The 16,794-nt window shown below is 32.7% G+C and overlaps 1 protein-coding gene across 1 annotated transcript; it reads right to left on the reverse strand.

The window, feature by feature from the left end:
• Positions 1–6,550: 6,550 nt before the first annotated feature.
• On the reverse strand, positions 6,551–16,330 carry LOC132719388 (uncharacterized). Its single transcript, XM_060703149.1, has 5 exons — positions 14,374–16,330; positions 13,965–14,085; positions 7,452–7,767; positions 6,901–7,146; positions 6,551–6,556 (listed from the first exon to the last, which is right to left on the reverse strand). The coding sequence occupies exons 1-5, from the start codon at positions 14,690–14,692 to the stop codon at positions 6,551–6,553; spliced, it is 1,008 nt and encodes a 335-aa protein (XP_060559132.1). The 5' UTR covers positions 14,693–16,330.
• Between the last annotated feature and the right edge of the window lie 464 nt (positions 16,331–16,794).

A 16,794-nucleotide genomic window follows, 5' to 3' on the forward strand; every position in this document is an offset into this window, starting at 1 on the left:
CGTATGAAATGCTATTAACTCTGGTATACTGCTGAGACCGGAAGACATAAAAACACAGCAAACAAAAAAGAAAAGAAAAAAAAAACAGATTACACAAATTATGTACAGTACTAAAAACTGTTGAATTTGAATTTAACATTCTTCTGTTTTGTGTTAGGTTTGAAGATTTACCATATAGATAATTAGGGGCAATTTCTTGCATACAAATGTAAATATACTATGTATATTTTTCTTTAAACTCTGTTATTATGTCACAAATTTCCTCGTCTTTCCATTTGTATTAGTATGATTTTTTTGTTTGTTAGATTAGGTTTTACGTCACATCGACACAGTATAGGTCATATCACGACGTTCCAGCTTTATTGGTGGCCGAAGACCTCAGGTGTCCTTCCGTGCATTATTTCAGGCATGGACGGGCACCTGAGTAGAACCACCGACGTTCCGTAAGCTAGCTGGATAGCTTCCTCACATTAAAGAATCCAAAGTCCCTGTCGGGATTTGAACCCACAGCGGTGAGTGGCAAGTGGTTTGAAGTCAACGACCTTAACCACTCGGCCACGGAAGTATAATTTGTAAACCAAAGACAGTTCCTATACAATTATGATTTGTATACCAAAGACAGTACCTATACAATTGCCTGTTTTTCCACATCTTTTATATCTATAATTGTAATATATTATAATTATCATGGTTTACTCGTGTCCTAAATATGTAATTAATTGTTATTATCGTGGTTTTACTAGAATTCAAATTATGAAATTGTTATTATCATGCTTTTCTCATCTTTTAAATTTGTATTGTTTTGTCTTATGCTTCGCTAAGTAATGGATACAGTACGAGTTTTTCTACAAAAGTGTCTTCTTACAGACATAAGAAGACAGTTTGCTAGGTAAATAAACAACAAATTGTCCGAGGCGAAGCCGAGGATAAATTGTTGTTTGTCCTAGCGAACTGTCTTCTTCTGTAAGAAGATACTTTTGAAGAAAAAAACGAGTAATTGTATCCGACTTACACGACGTTTAAGTAAAAAGAACAGATCAATTAATAAACACATTTAATTATGAATAAATCTAATTGAAATTAAATGTACTATGTTCAGGTTGAAAATATAAAACTAGAGAAAATATTTGCATGGCCTTTTAGCTTTTGTAAGCAAATTGTATTCGCACGGAATTTTCGTGCGCTTATTTCAATCGAACAGAATTCACTTTCATTCATGATAAACACTGTTAAAATGGCTGCCTTTATCAGAGAGATCTTTTATGTCATTCAACATTGAAACCGTCTCTTTTGCGTCAATGATATATGGATAACGTTTTGGACCCCAAATGCGGTAAGTTTCCTTATTCACATGCTTAGCTTAATGCAATTATCAGCTGTATATGGCCGATGATTTGTGTGTGTGTGAGGGGGGGGGGGGGGTGGCTGGGACAGTATATGTTAGTTTCGTCAATGCTAAAATCAATAGTAACAATATTCCTGGAAATCGCCATCCAATTTTATTTGACCCATATGGGTTGCGCTATCTGGTTTGCTACAATTTTACGTCAGTTTCTATGGTGTCCTGTTTGAGGCAGTTAAAATATCGCCTGTTACGATTTAAAATTGACTAAATCTCTTGTTTAAGCTCGACTACTCACAAAATAGGAAGAGCTATTGTAATTGTGAATTTTGACAGAACTACGGCAATTTTTGAAGATAAAAAATTCTTCATTATTCTGAGGCTCTTTGTTTTACTATCAAGCACTGAGACTATAGTCAAACGCACTGGCTCTTGTTAATAGATAAGTTAGGGAGATTTAACATTTCTCGTCCGAATTAAGACTTTTCACTATTGACACTGGTAATAAGTTAAAGTTCTCGAAAGAAACATGCGAAAATTAAGGTTAAAGCTGCTTGCCTAAAGATTAGTCAAAATATTTCAATAAAATCAAACATCAGAAATGTGTACTATAATATAAGGAAAAGTAAAATGATGCAAGATTCAAGTAATACATGTTTTACAAGTTATGTGCGGTTAAGGACAGATTTTTCAGTATTCTTAACTATATTTATATTGCGTTACTAACGCAGTAAGGCATATTTTTGCATATTTTGACCACTTTTTTGGTAATTTACGTGAGCTGTAAGTGCCATTGATAATGTGTTATTTGCTTCCTTTATATTAAACATTCAAATACATTTTCAAAAATTTTCGTGAAAATTAGCATGAATCTGGAGGTGTGCTGCTTGATTCATCGCGAAGATTTTTACATTTTGATTTCGCACCAGGATTTAAATATGAGAAAGTATAAGCATGAGACAAATTCAACGTTGTACATATAGCGCGACAAGTTCCTTGCGAGAATGAAAAATATTGCCACTTTTTCTATGAAAATACAGAAAGAGGAGTCCCAGCCAACATTCTATATCGGCCCGACATCAAACCTATATGGTTTTCTATAACGGCCCGACATCGGATTAAATCTCGGCTGCAAATAGGAATGATGTCGGCCCGACATCGGTAGTACAATATCGGGCCGATGTCTTAACAATATCGGCCCGATATTTCTTGCCTACATCGGGCCAACATCAAATCAACATCGGCCCAATATTTGTTGCCTACATCGGGCCAACATCAAATCAACATCGGCCCAATATTTCTTGCCTACATCGGGCCAACATCAACCTGATATTTCTTACCTACATCGGGCCAACATCAAAACAATAGCGGTGCGATGTCAGCCAACAGAAGATATCAGCCCTACATTGACCACGTATGATCCTTAGGCTAGCCTGTTGATTCTGACAAGCAACAGGCATTTGGCATAGCCTGCAATTTAAACATTTCTTGTTGTTAACTTCCTTAAAGGAGAAACAAAATCACAACAAATGAACTAAATTCAATAATCAATTTTAATAATTCTAAACAATGACAAAATTTGATCACATTATTATCATTAAAAACACATTGGTTGAAAGACAACTTTGATATAAGAAAAATGCATGTTTTATTGAGATATCAACAGTTTTAATTTGAAAATTAAGGGCATGGAAATGACAAAATTTGATTTTTAAGTGTTTAAAGCAATGTATTTTAAGTACTTTTGAATGCAATGAATCTTTGTTTATATTCTGATTACAACAGATACAGAATACCTAAAATGAAAGAAGTTTGTATACCTATTTGTTGGCAATCAATCAAAAGAAACATGCCCCAAAACAAAGGTTAAAGACACTAGAGATGCTTTAAAGATCTTATCAATTAATCTTTTTTTTTCCTTTGAAAATTGGAGAGAAATAGCAATTTATACATATATTACCTTAAGACTAGAGTAACAATATATATACATGTTTACAAATAATGAAAAGAACTGTTTATTTGAAAAAATTATGAAATCATAAAATAATTAACAAGGAACACAAACAAGAGCTGTCGGTAGGACAGCAACGCTCGACTATTCTAGTGCTTGATGGTAAAAAAATAATGCTTGATAGAGTTACCTACTCCTGTTTACAGGTTGGTGTCATGATGGTGAACAAGTATGCAAAGTTTCAAAGCCATATGTCAATGGACTTTGAAAATATTTGAGGTATTACAAAAAAACTTTAACGTAAATTCTAAGTCGAAAAAGGGGCATAATTCTGTCAAAATGCTTGATACAGTTACCTCCTCCTGTCTACAGGTTGGTGTCATGATGGTGAACTAGTGTGCAAAGTTTCAAAGCCATATGTCAATGGACTTTGAAAATATTTGAACTATTACAAAAACTTTAACGTAAATTTTAAGTCGAAAAAGGGGCATAATACTGTCAAAATGCTTGATACGTTACCTCCCCCTGTTTTTCAGGGGGGGTCATGTGGTGGGAAAAAGTGTCCAAAGTTTCAAAACCATATTTTCTGGACTTTGAAAATTTTTTAGAGGTTACAAAAATTTAACATAAATTTTTAAGTTTTAAAAAGGGGGATTTTAATTTTTGCTCAAAATTTCTTTTACAGAGTTACCCCCTCCTGTCTACAGGTTTGGGGGCATGATTTGGGGAAAAAAAATGTGCCCCAAATTTCAAAAGCCCTATGTCAAAGGGCTTTGAAAAAATTTGAAACCCATCACAAAAAATTTTAAAATAAGTGGCTTTAAACCGAAGCGGACGCCCGGGGTGACTACAAAAAGCTCTACCCTTTTTCCCTTTTCGAAAAAGTCGAGCTTAAAAAAAAAAGTAAAAAATAACTACTTATTTAAACGGGAAATTTGGGCAAAAAACATGACTAAAATAAAACAAAATTGTTAATGAATATAAACAACCTCAACAAACTGCTAACATTAAAAAAAGATATGTCATGCAAATATATAATTTCAATTATGCAGATTTTACAAATATTTATATCCGTAAGATAAAAAATACATCAATATGAACTTGTGATTAGACTATTTATGTAAGAGTGTAATTTCCAAGCAAGATGGTAAAATACTGAATTTAAAAACTTGAAAAATAAATATCTTCAAACCTTACAATTAATTTATGGTTGTTATTTAATTTGTATCTGGAGAAACATTGAATGTAAAAATCAATGACTTTCAAATTGAATAATAATGAGTTTAATTGGCACAAAGAATAACATATAATAAATTTGGCACAAGACTGATGTAAAACATATTAAATCATCAACAAAATAAAATATATAGAGAGTGTCAGACAAGTTAATCATTGTAAAATTTAATACTGGTTGGCATTTTAAGCAATAAAAAAACATGGTAATAATTATTACATTATGAAAACAAATGCATAAATATTTGACTCAAATGAAAAACAAGCTGGAACAAAAAAGCTATATAGTTACTTGCTGCAAAATAACTATTTGTGTGTGTGTCAAAGTACAAAAATAAAGTTTTAAATACAGAACCTCTTGTCTCTTATTACATAAACCGCGGCACAGGAGTGTTATAAAGCCATTTAATAAAACCGATATTACACTAGTGTAATAACAATTTTATGGGACACATTTGCACTATCTATAAACATGGCGTTAAAGCAACAGTAAACTAGAGCAGACATCGATAGAGACAATATCGATGTATCATTGATATTTTTCTGTCGAACAATAATCAATACAAAATTGAAAAAAATTGATTGTTTAAAGGTCTATAAAAATGAAAATTCACTAAAAAGATACACAAAAGCAGATGGCCGTGTCTAACACTAAGCTGTTGCTCCATAATGGACACATTTCATAGCAGTTATGACAAAATATAATCAGAAAAAAATCATGCAAAGGTACACAACCTATCTATTTTACTAAAAATCATTTAAACAGGTATGAAAAAGTATTATATACAAGAAAATAAGAGTATTTTTAGATATATTGGTGTAATGCCAATATTTAGTCAGCCAATATCAATGTATCGTCAATATGCTTTGCACTGAATCTATGACAGCACTACAATAAACTTTTCTTTTTTTTGAATATGTGATAAATAGAATATTATATTTTTGTAGATTCAATACTTAATTTATTGAACTCGTTGAATAAAACAATATTATGCTCGCATAATGATTTTATTCAACTTGTTCAATAAATTTAGTATAAAAACCTACTCATTCTACATCCTCCATATTTCAAGGAACATACTTTGAAATAAAAATTTACATCTACTTCTGTCAGTGCAAGGGACCCACAATATTTCATGATACTAACATTTTTAAATCAATGACTTTTTCCACATGCTTTATCAAAGCTTTCACATTGGTGATTTACAGAAAAAAAGAGAAAATAAATGGTGCATAACTAGTAAAACAGTATTTAAATGCTAATGAAAGTTCTCATGTTTTATCAGTCCATGTAAGTATAATTATGTATCTTTTTTGGAGGACAGTTTTGAAATCTCAATTTTTCTAAATTTTCACTTGAGGTATTGTGGCTGCCTTTCTATTTTTACGACCTCCCTCACGGTCTTTGGCTGTCCTCAAACCATTCTCTGGTTATAAATTCGACCTCTGCTGTGGTTGTTCCTGGTGTGGTCTTCTGCACTGCCTCTGTAAATTACATAAAAAAACGCAATGTTCATTTGACTTTTTTTACAGTGATATTCTCTGTACGTCTTGTTTAAATTTTTGCAAGTTAAGGAAATTATTTGAATAAGTTCACCTGCTCTTCATTGTTATGACAACTGAAATGTACATACCTTCAAAACGTTTGAGTAACAAATAATGGGCTTTATACTTTAATAGATTTTGAATTTCTGAATAAATAACAAAACATAAAAGTTTGTCTGCTTTTTTTTCATTTTAATTGATAGAAGCCAATCTAAAACAAGATTAATCAGAAAACCAATCCAAAACAGTACATTTATGCAAAAAAAAAATGCAAAAAAACTTTATGACTTACTACAAATCACTTCCGCTATTTTCAACGATCCAAATTTAAGCTTTCCTTTCTTTCCGTAACCAGTTGTAACTCTCTGCCAAACGGCTTTTGATTACATGGCTCAGAATTCGCCTGACCATATCTGGTGTGTTTTTCCCGCCAATCAAAGACAGGTAGTTGACCCTGAAATGTTAAGTGTCATTAAGGCTTAACACTAAAACAGTATTTAAACATAACAAAATTTCAATTTTTTGAAAAGAACTATAATGAAAAGAACTATGAATATGAAGAAATAATTTTTTAAAAAACAAATCTCATTATCTGTTTTCATAGTACATGTATTTTAATGGTTTTACTGTATGCTTCAGCTTTTACAGCTAAAATTACATGTTTTAAAATTTACAAAAAAAGAACAAAATTCGATAAATTTATCATTGTATAATGAATTGGCCAAAAACAAGCATTTGCTTTCAGAGGCACTTATTAAAGGGCATTGAGACAGTACATGTATATATACTGATAGACAAAAAATACACTTGTAGAGACAGGTTTTCTTACCATGTTGTTGAGAACAGTCTGTTGTCTCAACTCTTTTTCTAACCCTTCAACATCCTCCAAAGATTGGAGGGGAAGGGTAATACCTTCAGGCAGACTGAAGGTACTGGAGCTGCTCACTTTTGACGCTCCTAGCTCCTGTACCATATCTAGAAGAGTTTCAAGCATTCTACGTTGCTGGTTTTTGTTCGATTCTAATTTTTTCGATACTATTGAACACTTCTCTTGAGAAGCGAACATGATCTCTATCTAAAATTTGGCAAGAAAAAAAAAATGTTATTACACAAAATCAGGAAAAAAATCACAGTAATGTCATGGTTCTCAAGGCTAAATGTTCATCCTTAAGAAAGATGACAAGTCTAGCTTGATATATAACAACATTAAATTTTTACGCAATTAATCTTATGTTAGCACCCATTGTTTTTTAAGAAATTACCCTGACCTTTTTTTTTTGGAGCAAATTATGAAGAGAAGTCAACCTCAATTACATACAATGCAAAGCTAATTATCAACAAAATACAAAAAAAGGTATGTATAACTAAAAAGGCCAAAACATACTTGCATCTGGAGCTGCTGTTTCTTGCGTCTTTGAGCCAACTTTCACATTTGGAGTTGGTTGCCAATGGGATACGTGGCGGTGGTTTAGGAAGAGATGGCGATTTTGTTGAAGGCAGTGGTGATGAGATGGAAGACAGTGGTGATGAGATGGAAGACGGTGGTGAGATGGAAGACGGTGGTGATGATTTAGAAACTGTCAAAAGCATTGATTGAACTTCTTCCTGAGACCCTTCCTCTGTTATCTTACTGCGTGAAACAGCAGTAAAATCATGCCTGTTCCTCATTTTCATCAGATGAAGAAATACTGTTTTTTCTAAAATAGTTAAAAAACATAACCCCTGTATTAATTTAACATAATAAAGCTCTAATCAAGGGAAATATTCAATATTTCGTTATTTACATGTTATGTGGGATAAATGACTGATTTTAACAGTATCAATCACTATAAATTTTACTGCGTTACTAACGTGTAGACGTTACTAATGCAGTAAGAGTAAAGACGTATTTATGTATAAATTTGGATCATTTTTTTTTTAATTTACATTTAACTGTAATTGCCGTTTGCAATTATTTCTTCTTTGTTCAATTCATAGTATTTACTTTAAAATACATTTTTAAAATTTTCATGAAAATAAGCATGAATCTGATGGCATGCTGCTTTAAAGACTTTAAAGATGTTGTTGACAGTACCTTTAATCAATGTACTGTATTCCATATGCATTTATTTTAGTATAATTAATTATATGATTAAGCTAGACTTACCTGTAAGGTGAAGGTTAATCATGATTTCATCCACATAAAACTCACTAAGGGCTCACACAGAGAGAAGACGCAGCTATCAGCAGCCAGTGGTCATATTTTAGAGTAAGTATAATGTCGAATAATATCGGCAAAAAGAATCACGAACAGTTTAAACGGGGAGGTAGCGGGTTGGGTGTGTGAGCCCTTAAGTGAGTTTTATGTGGATGAAATCATGATTAACCTTCACCTTACAGGTAAGTCTAGCTTTAATCATATAATTTCATCCTACATATAAACTCACTAATGGGCCCACAGAGATTTTTAGAGTCCTTTTTTGACGCTATTATGGAAACGACATTATGTCCCGTTTTACTCCATTATGCTATTATGGAGAACATGCAACGATTTAATTTCATGTCAGAAAAGTCTTTATGTGTTTAGTAATTATTAATTTTACACAGAATGTAAATGTCGAATACTACGACATAGAATGTAAATAATTTTTATATATGTTAACGCAAATTACCGATATCTATGATACCCTGCATAGAATTACCATCGGTATTTGACAGTGGTTTATTATAGTATTTAGCGAATGTCTTTTAGCATTGCTCCATCCCGCTGATTCAATTATCGTCTGTAACGGGACTCCACATGTGTGCGATTGAAGACGCAGCAGCGCACGTGCTATGTGGTTTGAATGATTTATGCACCTTAGCACTGTGGCATAATTAGTTTAATTCAGCGATAAATAGGCCCAATGGGGCTTAATGGTTGATATCAGTAATTTATTAGTGTTTCTAAGGTCTTTCGTTCTCTGTAAAAACTCACTAATGACACTTACAATAAACAATCGTTTATCATGTTTGAAACGGTGTCTGATGGCGACCAGGTTTCGATGCTGGAATATTTATTATCAATCTTTCCCCTGAAATATTAATGTCTTCCAAACAAATAAGATGGGGTGTTTTGACACCGTTAAGCTGACAAAAATAAAAACAATATGCTTAATTAGCCAGCCCAGAATAATAATGTATTATTTTCTGTTTTTCAACTGTTCGCACGTCCCATATCATTTTATACCTCGGCTTTGTGTTAAATACACCTTTCAGGGTGTTATCGCCGAGATCTACGTGCGAAGTAATCTAAACATCGCGCTATTATATCTGTTATCCTGGGATGAAAAAACACCTATCACTGTTGCTACAAGGGGTTTAAAGGGATCGTGTTTCCCTTCACAGACATGAAACCATTGTATAAAATATCTTTCATGCTGTTTCCTGTTTTTCCCCCGCCACGAATTGATTAAAATCTACCGATCCTTTAATATTATTTATTTATTTATTTATTTTTGAAATCCTTTTATTTTCAAGCGCTGCCCTGATATAGGAAAATGCGCAATTCTCATCTTTTTTTAATGTGTGTCTTCTTTCCTTGCCGATGGCCAGTGTAAGTCTTTAGCAGGCATGGTGCAACAATAAGTTGTATAAATGTCGGCCACCAAGTCTGTGCAGGCCAAATTGGTGCTACTAAACACAATAGTTCTTTCTAATTGATCTATTTCTACTTTCTGCAGGACCCTGGCAATTACACTGAAAGATGGACAACAATAATAACCCTTAGCATGCCATGAGAATAAAAAAGCGTCTATAGTAAAATTGACTTTGAAAATCATCCGGGTCAGGTTTTCTTGAAACGTTTGTCGGAACTTGGCGGTTAAACGAATTGCAAATACAACTTTATTAAAGACGTGCAAAGACCAACATATTGCTGTGAATATATCGGGAGATATATTCCATTTGAGACCTTCAGTTCCAGTTTGTTGCCGTTCGGTTAAATGACCCCAATACATCATGATGTGCTGACAAAATAACGTGTTTTTTTGTGTTTTTTTTTCCCTATTTAATACACAATCCCAGATATCTCGCTCAATTTTTATTCAATGAATATATTCTTCATATTCCTCGTAGTTTTGTCCATGTAAATTTTAAAATGGAGATTCGGTGTTTTTTTAAAGGGCAACAATAGCCGTATTTGACACACTTTTAATTCTAACACTTGATGTGTTGCTTTTGTTCTTTCGCTTGTTCTCCTATTTTTGTTTTATCATACGCGCCTCAATTATGTGCCGAAGAATCGGTAAACATAACTTTATTCGGGTCAGGCGATGTAATAGTATTAAATATTGATGTATATCGCAAAAATGTTCCGAAATATCTAGCGTTTATAATAAAAAAAACTTTTTTTTTTTTTTTTTTTTTTTTTTGTCAGGCCGGTGATGCCGCAACCAGTTTGCCAAATAATTTTTTGAAAAAATTTTAAATCGTTTTTTAGCCGGCATTTCTATTATGTTAGTGCACAGCACACATTTCCTCCGTTATATAGTGCACAGCACAAATTCCAAAATTCCAAATACATACAATCTTTTTCGACGGAATCAAGACAGATTTACTCATTGAAATCGGCAAACCTAACTTGTCTAATAAATCAATTGTTTTACTGATATTTAGAGCAATAAACATGTGTCGTCGATATGAATAATTGAACTTAAATGACCCCGCGCTCTTAGAGAAAATACTTTCTTCAACAGTTGAGTAAAAATCATAGGGCATTTTTTTTTTTTTTTTTTTTTTTTTTTGTAAAATCACATCACAAGCGATTGGAAAGAAACGGAAATGGTTCTTATCGGTTCGTTTAAAGGTATAGTGGTAAAAGCATTCCCAAATGTCAACCTTGCTAAAGTAACAATTTATCTCATTTCTGTGGTTACTGACCCCCAAAGTTTCTATTTTAAAATGTATTGTGTTGACGAATATTGATTGATTTTAATTTCAAAAAGGTTCTAATTCGTCCGTCTGATTTTAGTCTTATGTTCGAAATGTATTCTCCGTCAAAGTTTTCGTTTGCAACTTAATATTATTTGATTTTTCAAACTGTATTACTTGTTGCACACGATAACCAACCTACAGTTTCTCGAATTCATTTATCCTTGGTTATTCTTCCCCTCATTCACCGCCATTCTGATCTTCGCCGCCCGTAAATTATTTGAGAATTAATCCGGGTAAAGGAATATTTCATATAATGGTAAATTACTTCAAATATTATTTTTATGTGCTCTTGAAAGGAAAATATTCTTTTTCTGAATTTTGATCTGTAGGTTTGTTGTTAACGTCGTCGCTGTTGATTAAATTCAAGTTGGCCTGTGAGTTGAGGGCATGTTTTCGTTTGTTACCAGGGACGACATGTCAAAAAGCCCGCCTGGAAATAAGCTGTTGTTAATTGTCCCGAAACCTTTTAAGTTCTTCATTTACTTCATCGACAAACATATGAGTGGCTAAAGGATTTGTTGTACAATTTGGTCAATAAAGCGGGAGGAGTTCTTTCTTTATCCTGTCACGTAGCACCTTCAGGAGAAGTGGCGAGAAAGGCGTTGGTAAACAGTTTGAAAATGTCTCAAATCAACTCTTTCATTTTTGGTTGTCCATCTGTTTTTAAACTCATCCATAGCCTTTAATGTGGTACCAAAGCAGACGAAAAATGTTTCTGCGTACTCTGCAACAGAAAATCCTTCGCTTTGACTTTGACTTGGCAAGTGTTGCCACCACTGATAATTCGACAAAGGTAATGTAGACAATAGGCATTGTTAGGCCTCCTATATCATCAAAAATTTCCTTTATGTTTCTTCTTTTCGATTTTTACATGCAAAGCCTTATAGCTTTAAAGTAAAGTTTTCATTATCGTCAGTCATGTTTCTAAATCATCCTAGAAGAAATTCATCATGCAGTCTGCATTCATAACTTTTTCGTCGGTGACACCTGATTCTGTGAAAAAGTTTCCGACGTTCAAATCATCTGAATATGAATCATCGCTCGCACAAAAACGTGTCGAACATGTTTCCTACGAGGTAACTGCAGGTCTTTTCAAAGAATTAACTTCAGACTTCATTTCAGTCAGAGAATCCGCTTAACCTTTTATCGCATTTAGGATGCCTTCTAATTGACCGGAAAATCCTCGCTGCTGGTGTCCCGATTTTGTTCAAAGAATATTGGAAATATTTGACAGTGTGTTTCAAATCTCCTGGTCGCCGGCCCTGACTCTGAAGTTGTTTTTGAAACAGCTGGACTCGACTAGCCATTACTAGCAGTCCGTTCAATAAAAAATCGCGTTAGAAATAGATATAAACGATAACAATTTTATCGCAATCAATCGTAAATAACACCGTCAAATAGATACATTAATTCGACAGTGGTATGCAAACGAAGACCGAAGTACATGGACAATGATATATATATTTGGAAAGAATATATAATACACACACAACTTTTCCTTTGTGTTTGGCAAGCATTATTGTGAACTAGTGTAAATTTTGCCTGTGGCGTTCAGACATTTTTTTTTTTTAAATATTTTTAATTTATTTATTAATTTTCAATTTATTGTATGCGATGTTGCTTGGACTCTCCCTACTGCAACAAATATGTTCATGTATTTTGTATGTGGTGTTCAGACAATTTAAGCTTTTCCATGTTGTTTGGATAAGCATAATTACGAACAAATGTATCTTTTGTCTGTGGTGTTCAGACAATTTAAGCTTTTTCATGTTGTTTGGATAAGCATAATTACGAACAAATGTATCTTTTATCTGTGGTGTTCAGATATCTTTAGCTTTTCCCTGTTGTATGGATAAGCATTATTACAAACAAATGTATCTTTTGTCTGTGGTGTTCAGACAATTCAAGCTTTTCCATGTTGTTTGGATAAGCATAATTACGAGCAAATGCATCTTTTGTCTGTGGTGTTCAGACATCTTTAGCTTTCCCCTGTTGTATGGATAAGCATAATTACGAACAAATGTATCTTTTGTCTGTGGTGTTCAGACAATTTAAGCTTTTCCATGGTGTTTGGATCAGCATAATTATGAACAAATGTATCTTTTGTCTGTGGTGTTCAGACAGTTTTAGCTTTTCCATGGTGTTTGGATAAGCAAAATTACGAACAAATGTATCTTTTGTCTGTGGTGTTCAGACAATTAAGGCTGTTCCATGGTGTTTGGATCAGCATAATTACGAACATTTGTATTTTGCCTTGTCTGTGGTGTTCAGACATTTTGTATAGACAACTTAAGCATTATCCTGAACAAATGTCGTATTTTGACTAGCTGTGATGTTCAGATTAAATTGGCTATTAAGACGTTATATAATATGTTATACAATATGTCACTAAAATAAAAATATCGTCTGTGGTGTTCAGACTTAAAAAGATTTTTTTTTTTTTTTTTTTTTTTTTTAAGAACAGGTAAATCATTTTTAGGTATTAACTTAAAATAAAACATACACAAATAAAGTAAACGTACCTCTTATCACACTATTTTTAACTGCTTAATAATAATATCCACAATTGACTTCACTTTAAAGTCCGAAATAAAAGCAAATTAAATAAAATCTTGTGAAACATATAACACGCTTTAAGAACTTCAATTATACGTCTTGACCGTAGCTGCTAATGCCTCGTTATGACCACTGGCTGCTGATAGCTGCGTCTTCTCTCTGTGGGGCCCATTAGTGAGTTTATATGTAGGATGAAATTCTACAAGTGGCCAGATATCAGCTACATGACCCTAGTCATTGAGCATTTGAAAGCTACTTGATTTTTTTACATGATATAAAAAAAATTATAATAATTGTGAGTGTCATCACTGATGGTGACTGAAAGATACTAGAGAATGTTTTTTAACATTTCACAATTAACTTCTAGCCAAGAAAAACAGCTACCTGATTTTTCTCTTTGATCGGCGGTATGAATCTGCCTCATCTTCACTAGCCTCTAAGGCAGTTGCTAGGTCAGATTCATCTTCTGCTTCACGCAGCTTCTTTCGTACCTTATCATATGATTCTACAACAGCAATAATTTAAATATATTAATTTTAAGTAGTTTAAGCCAATTTTGACCACAATGTGATATTAACAATGTAATTCAATCAATATTTATAAGCATGACAAAGAAAGTGTAATTTTACATTTTTTAAGACAAGCCTGATTCAATTGAAATTTTCTTTTAAAATTACATGTATTCAGTATTTGCAATAATCCTTACTTACACAAAAGGATATATTTACATATAAATACAAACATACAAATCTGGTTGAAAGTAAATCAAAATAATCAAATTAACACAATTTACCATGTTCGTACAATTCACGGATTGGGAAGGATTGCCAATCACCCTGCGGCTCAATCTTCTTCATTGCAGCTTTAGTAATTTTAGAAGATACCTTCCAGCTTGGCCATAAAGCACATTTTGTTCCATCACGCCATTTGTCCGGAATTACAGCTAAACATTTTTCATCAGTGAATTCAACAAGCACGTACATTCTAAATGTAGTAACACAAACATTCCAACAAACTTTCAAAAGAAAGTGATGAAAATGTACCAATATTTTACAATATAAGTCTTTATTGCTTAGACAAATGGATTCACATTTGCAGATTTTTTTAAACATATAAAGGGCTGTGATTTTCTTAAACTATAAAATGTCAGCACATATCTACCTATTTCATGACACGGTTTTGTTTGCTAATATCTAAACTTTTACAACAATTTTTAATGATTGTACATGTACATACTTTCCCTTTCCAGAAAGAGACCTAACGAAACATATAAATTAGGTCAAACATAACTACATTCTGAATTGCTAAAATTTCTCTTAAGGTTTTTTCCACAGCGTTTTCCCCCCGTAAATAACTGATACCTGCAAACGGCACCCTTCCCAATAGAAAATAAACAGCAAATATCCTGAATCATGACTGGTAAACTCCCTAAATAAAACTGAAATTTACCACAAAAATTGGCAAAATTCAAGGTAAAAAAAAAAACCCAAAAAAACAGTAATGGATGCCTCCATATTTATTAGTGATTTACAATAAAAACCAAGTATAACCACATGAGTAATATTCGTACCCAATTCATTTCGTACTTTCAACATCATTTATATAAAATTTTATCAATTTTTTTTTCAACCTTAAGAAATCATACATGGTTTAAGAGTGTATTTTTTACTTAGATTAATGAATATTTTGCATCTTTTGTAAAATTCCAAATTTCAGTAAAACCCATGTCAAGTACTGGCACTATTCCAAATGCAGGGAAAATAAACCACTGTTCCATATTATAGGTTGTTTGTTATACTCCTACGGATGAGAAAGGGGCCGAATATCTCAAATAAAAAATACTGTAAAACCATGTTGTATAATGCACAGGAGATTCAATAGAAATTTTTTATATCTTTTACTTTAGGATATTTTTGCATTTTTGCCATTTTTTGGCATAAGGAAAAAACCTTTAATCAGTTGTAAAATATAAGGAAAAAACATCAATTTAACTTGTTTAGATTCTTAGGAAACACATAAAAGGCCTCCAAAATGCCTTTATTTCTCATAATCATTTTAATTTTGGTGTATTTATAGTATCCAAAAAGTTACTCTTTGGCCAATTACTGGAACCATCTTTTTCATCTGTTGCTTTTTGGAAATAAGTAAACTTACAGTGACTAAGTATTTTGTATCGAAGTCAAAATAATACTTTGTGACAAATAACTTCACATTTATCGCTACTTTTCAGGTAATAATTAAGCATTTACAAAAATGTAATATCTCTGTAAAACCACTGTTTAACCATTATAAAAATGAATGTTTTCCTTTTTTAAAGAAGTAAAAATTTATTTAATTCTAAGGCTTAATTAATGTGTAAAAATTACTTTATAATGTGTGCAGAAGGGGAATGGTCAAAAACTTTTCCTGGAAAGGTAAGAGAACACACTTGAAAACCTCACAAGCTTTGGTAACTTTCATTTCTCCAGTTAGACCAGAAACTACAAAAATTCTAAGGTCAGATGAAAGTAAAGGAATATCAAAGAAGTTAGAGACATCTCCAAATTCCTCATATATTAGTGACTTTTCTTTGTCAGTACTTTCACAAACTATGTTTCTTATAAGACCAACTTTATCTCCAACTAAAATGCAATTGTCACCAGTTTTTACAGAAAAGTACACTTCTTTTAACTGCAGTTCTTTGTATTGTTTTTGAAGCCTAACCTGCGGACTGATTGGTCCATTAATGTGATTTTTTTTAACAACACCAGATGTTTTCAACTTTTTGTCTTTTATTTGGTTGCCAATTACTATTTTCAGACAGTCTTCGTATTACTTGTTGAAGTGGAAAATTTGGTTTTCTTACAAGTCGTTTCAACTTCCCTAGGAAACTCTCAAATATGAACGCTGAAAAATTATCCAGAACACCATTTTTTCTACATCACCTGCCAAGTGGACTAAATTATGAACATTATAGACAACTGTGTCTTGACCATATATCCTTGCAAAGTCATGCACAAACAAGCGTAGAAGGTCGTTTGCATAATTACAATACACACTACAATAAAATGGGCTGGAGAGACAATATATAGCAACAAACAACAACATAAAGTGCTTATAGGTTGAGCGTGAAATAGTGCTGAACAGGACGCAAGGACCGGTATAGAGTAAAAACTGTCTGAGTTCTGTTGCTTTCCATCTATCAATCTCATTCAAAGGTCTCCCTTTCCTCAGG

Source organism: Ruditapes philippinarum, unplaced genomic scaffold (assembly GCF_026571515.1).
Source record: "Ruditapes philippinarum isolate M1 unplaced genomic scaffold, ASM2657151v2 ctg10873_1_1_1_1, whole genome shotgun sequence".
Lineage (NCBI taxonomy): Eukaryota > Metazoa > Mollusca > Bivalvia > Venerida > Veneridae > Ruditapes > Ruditapes philippinarum.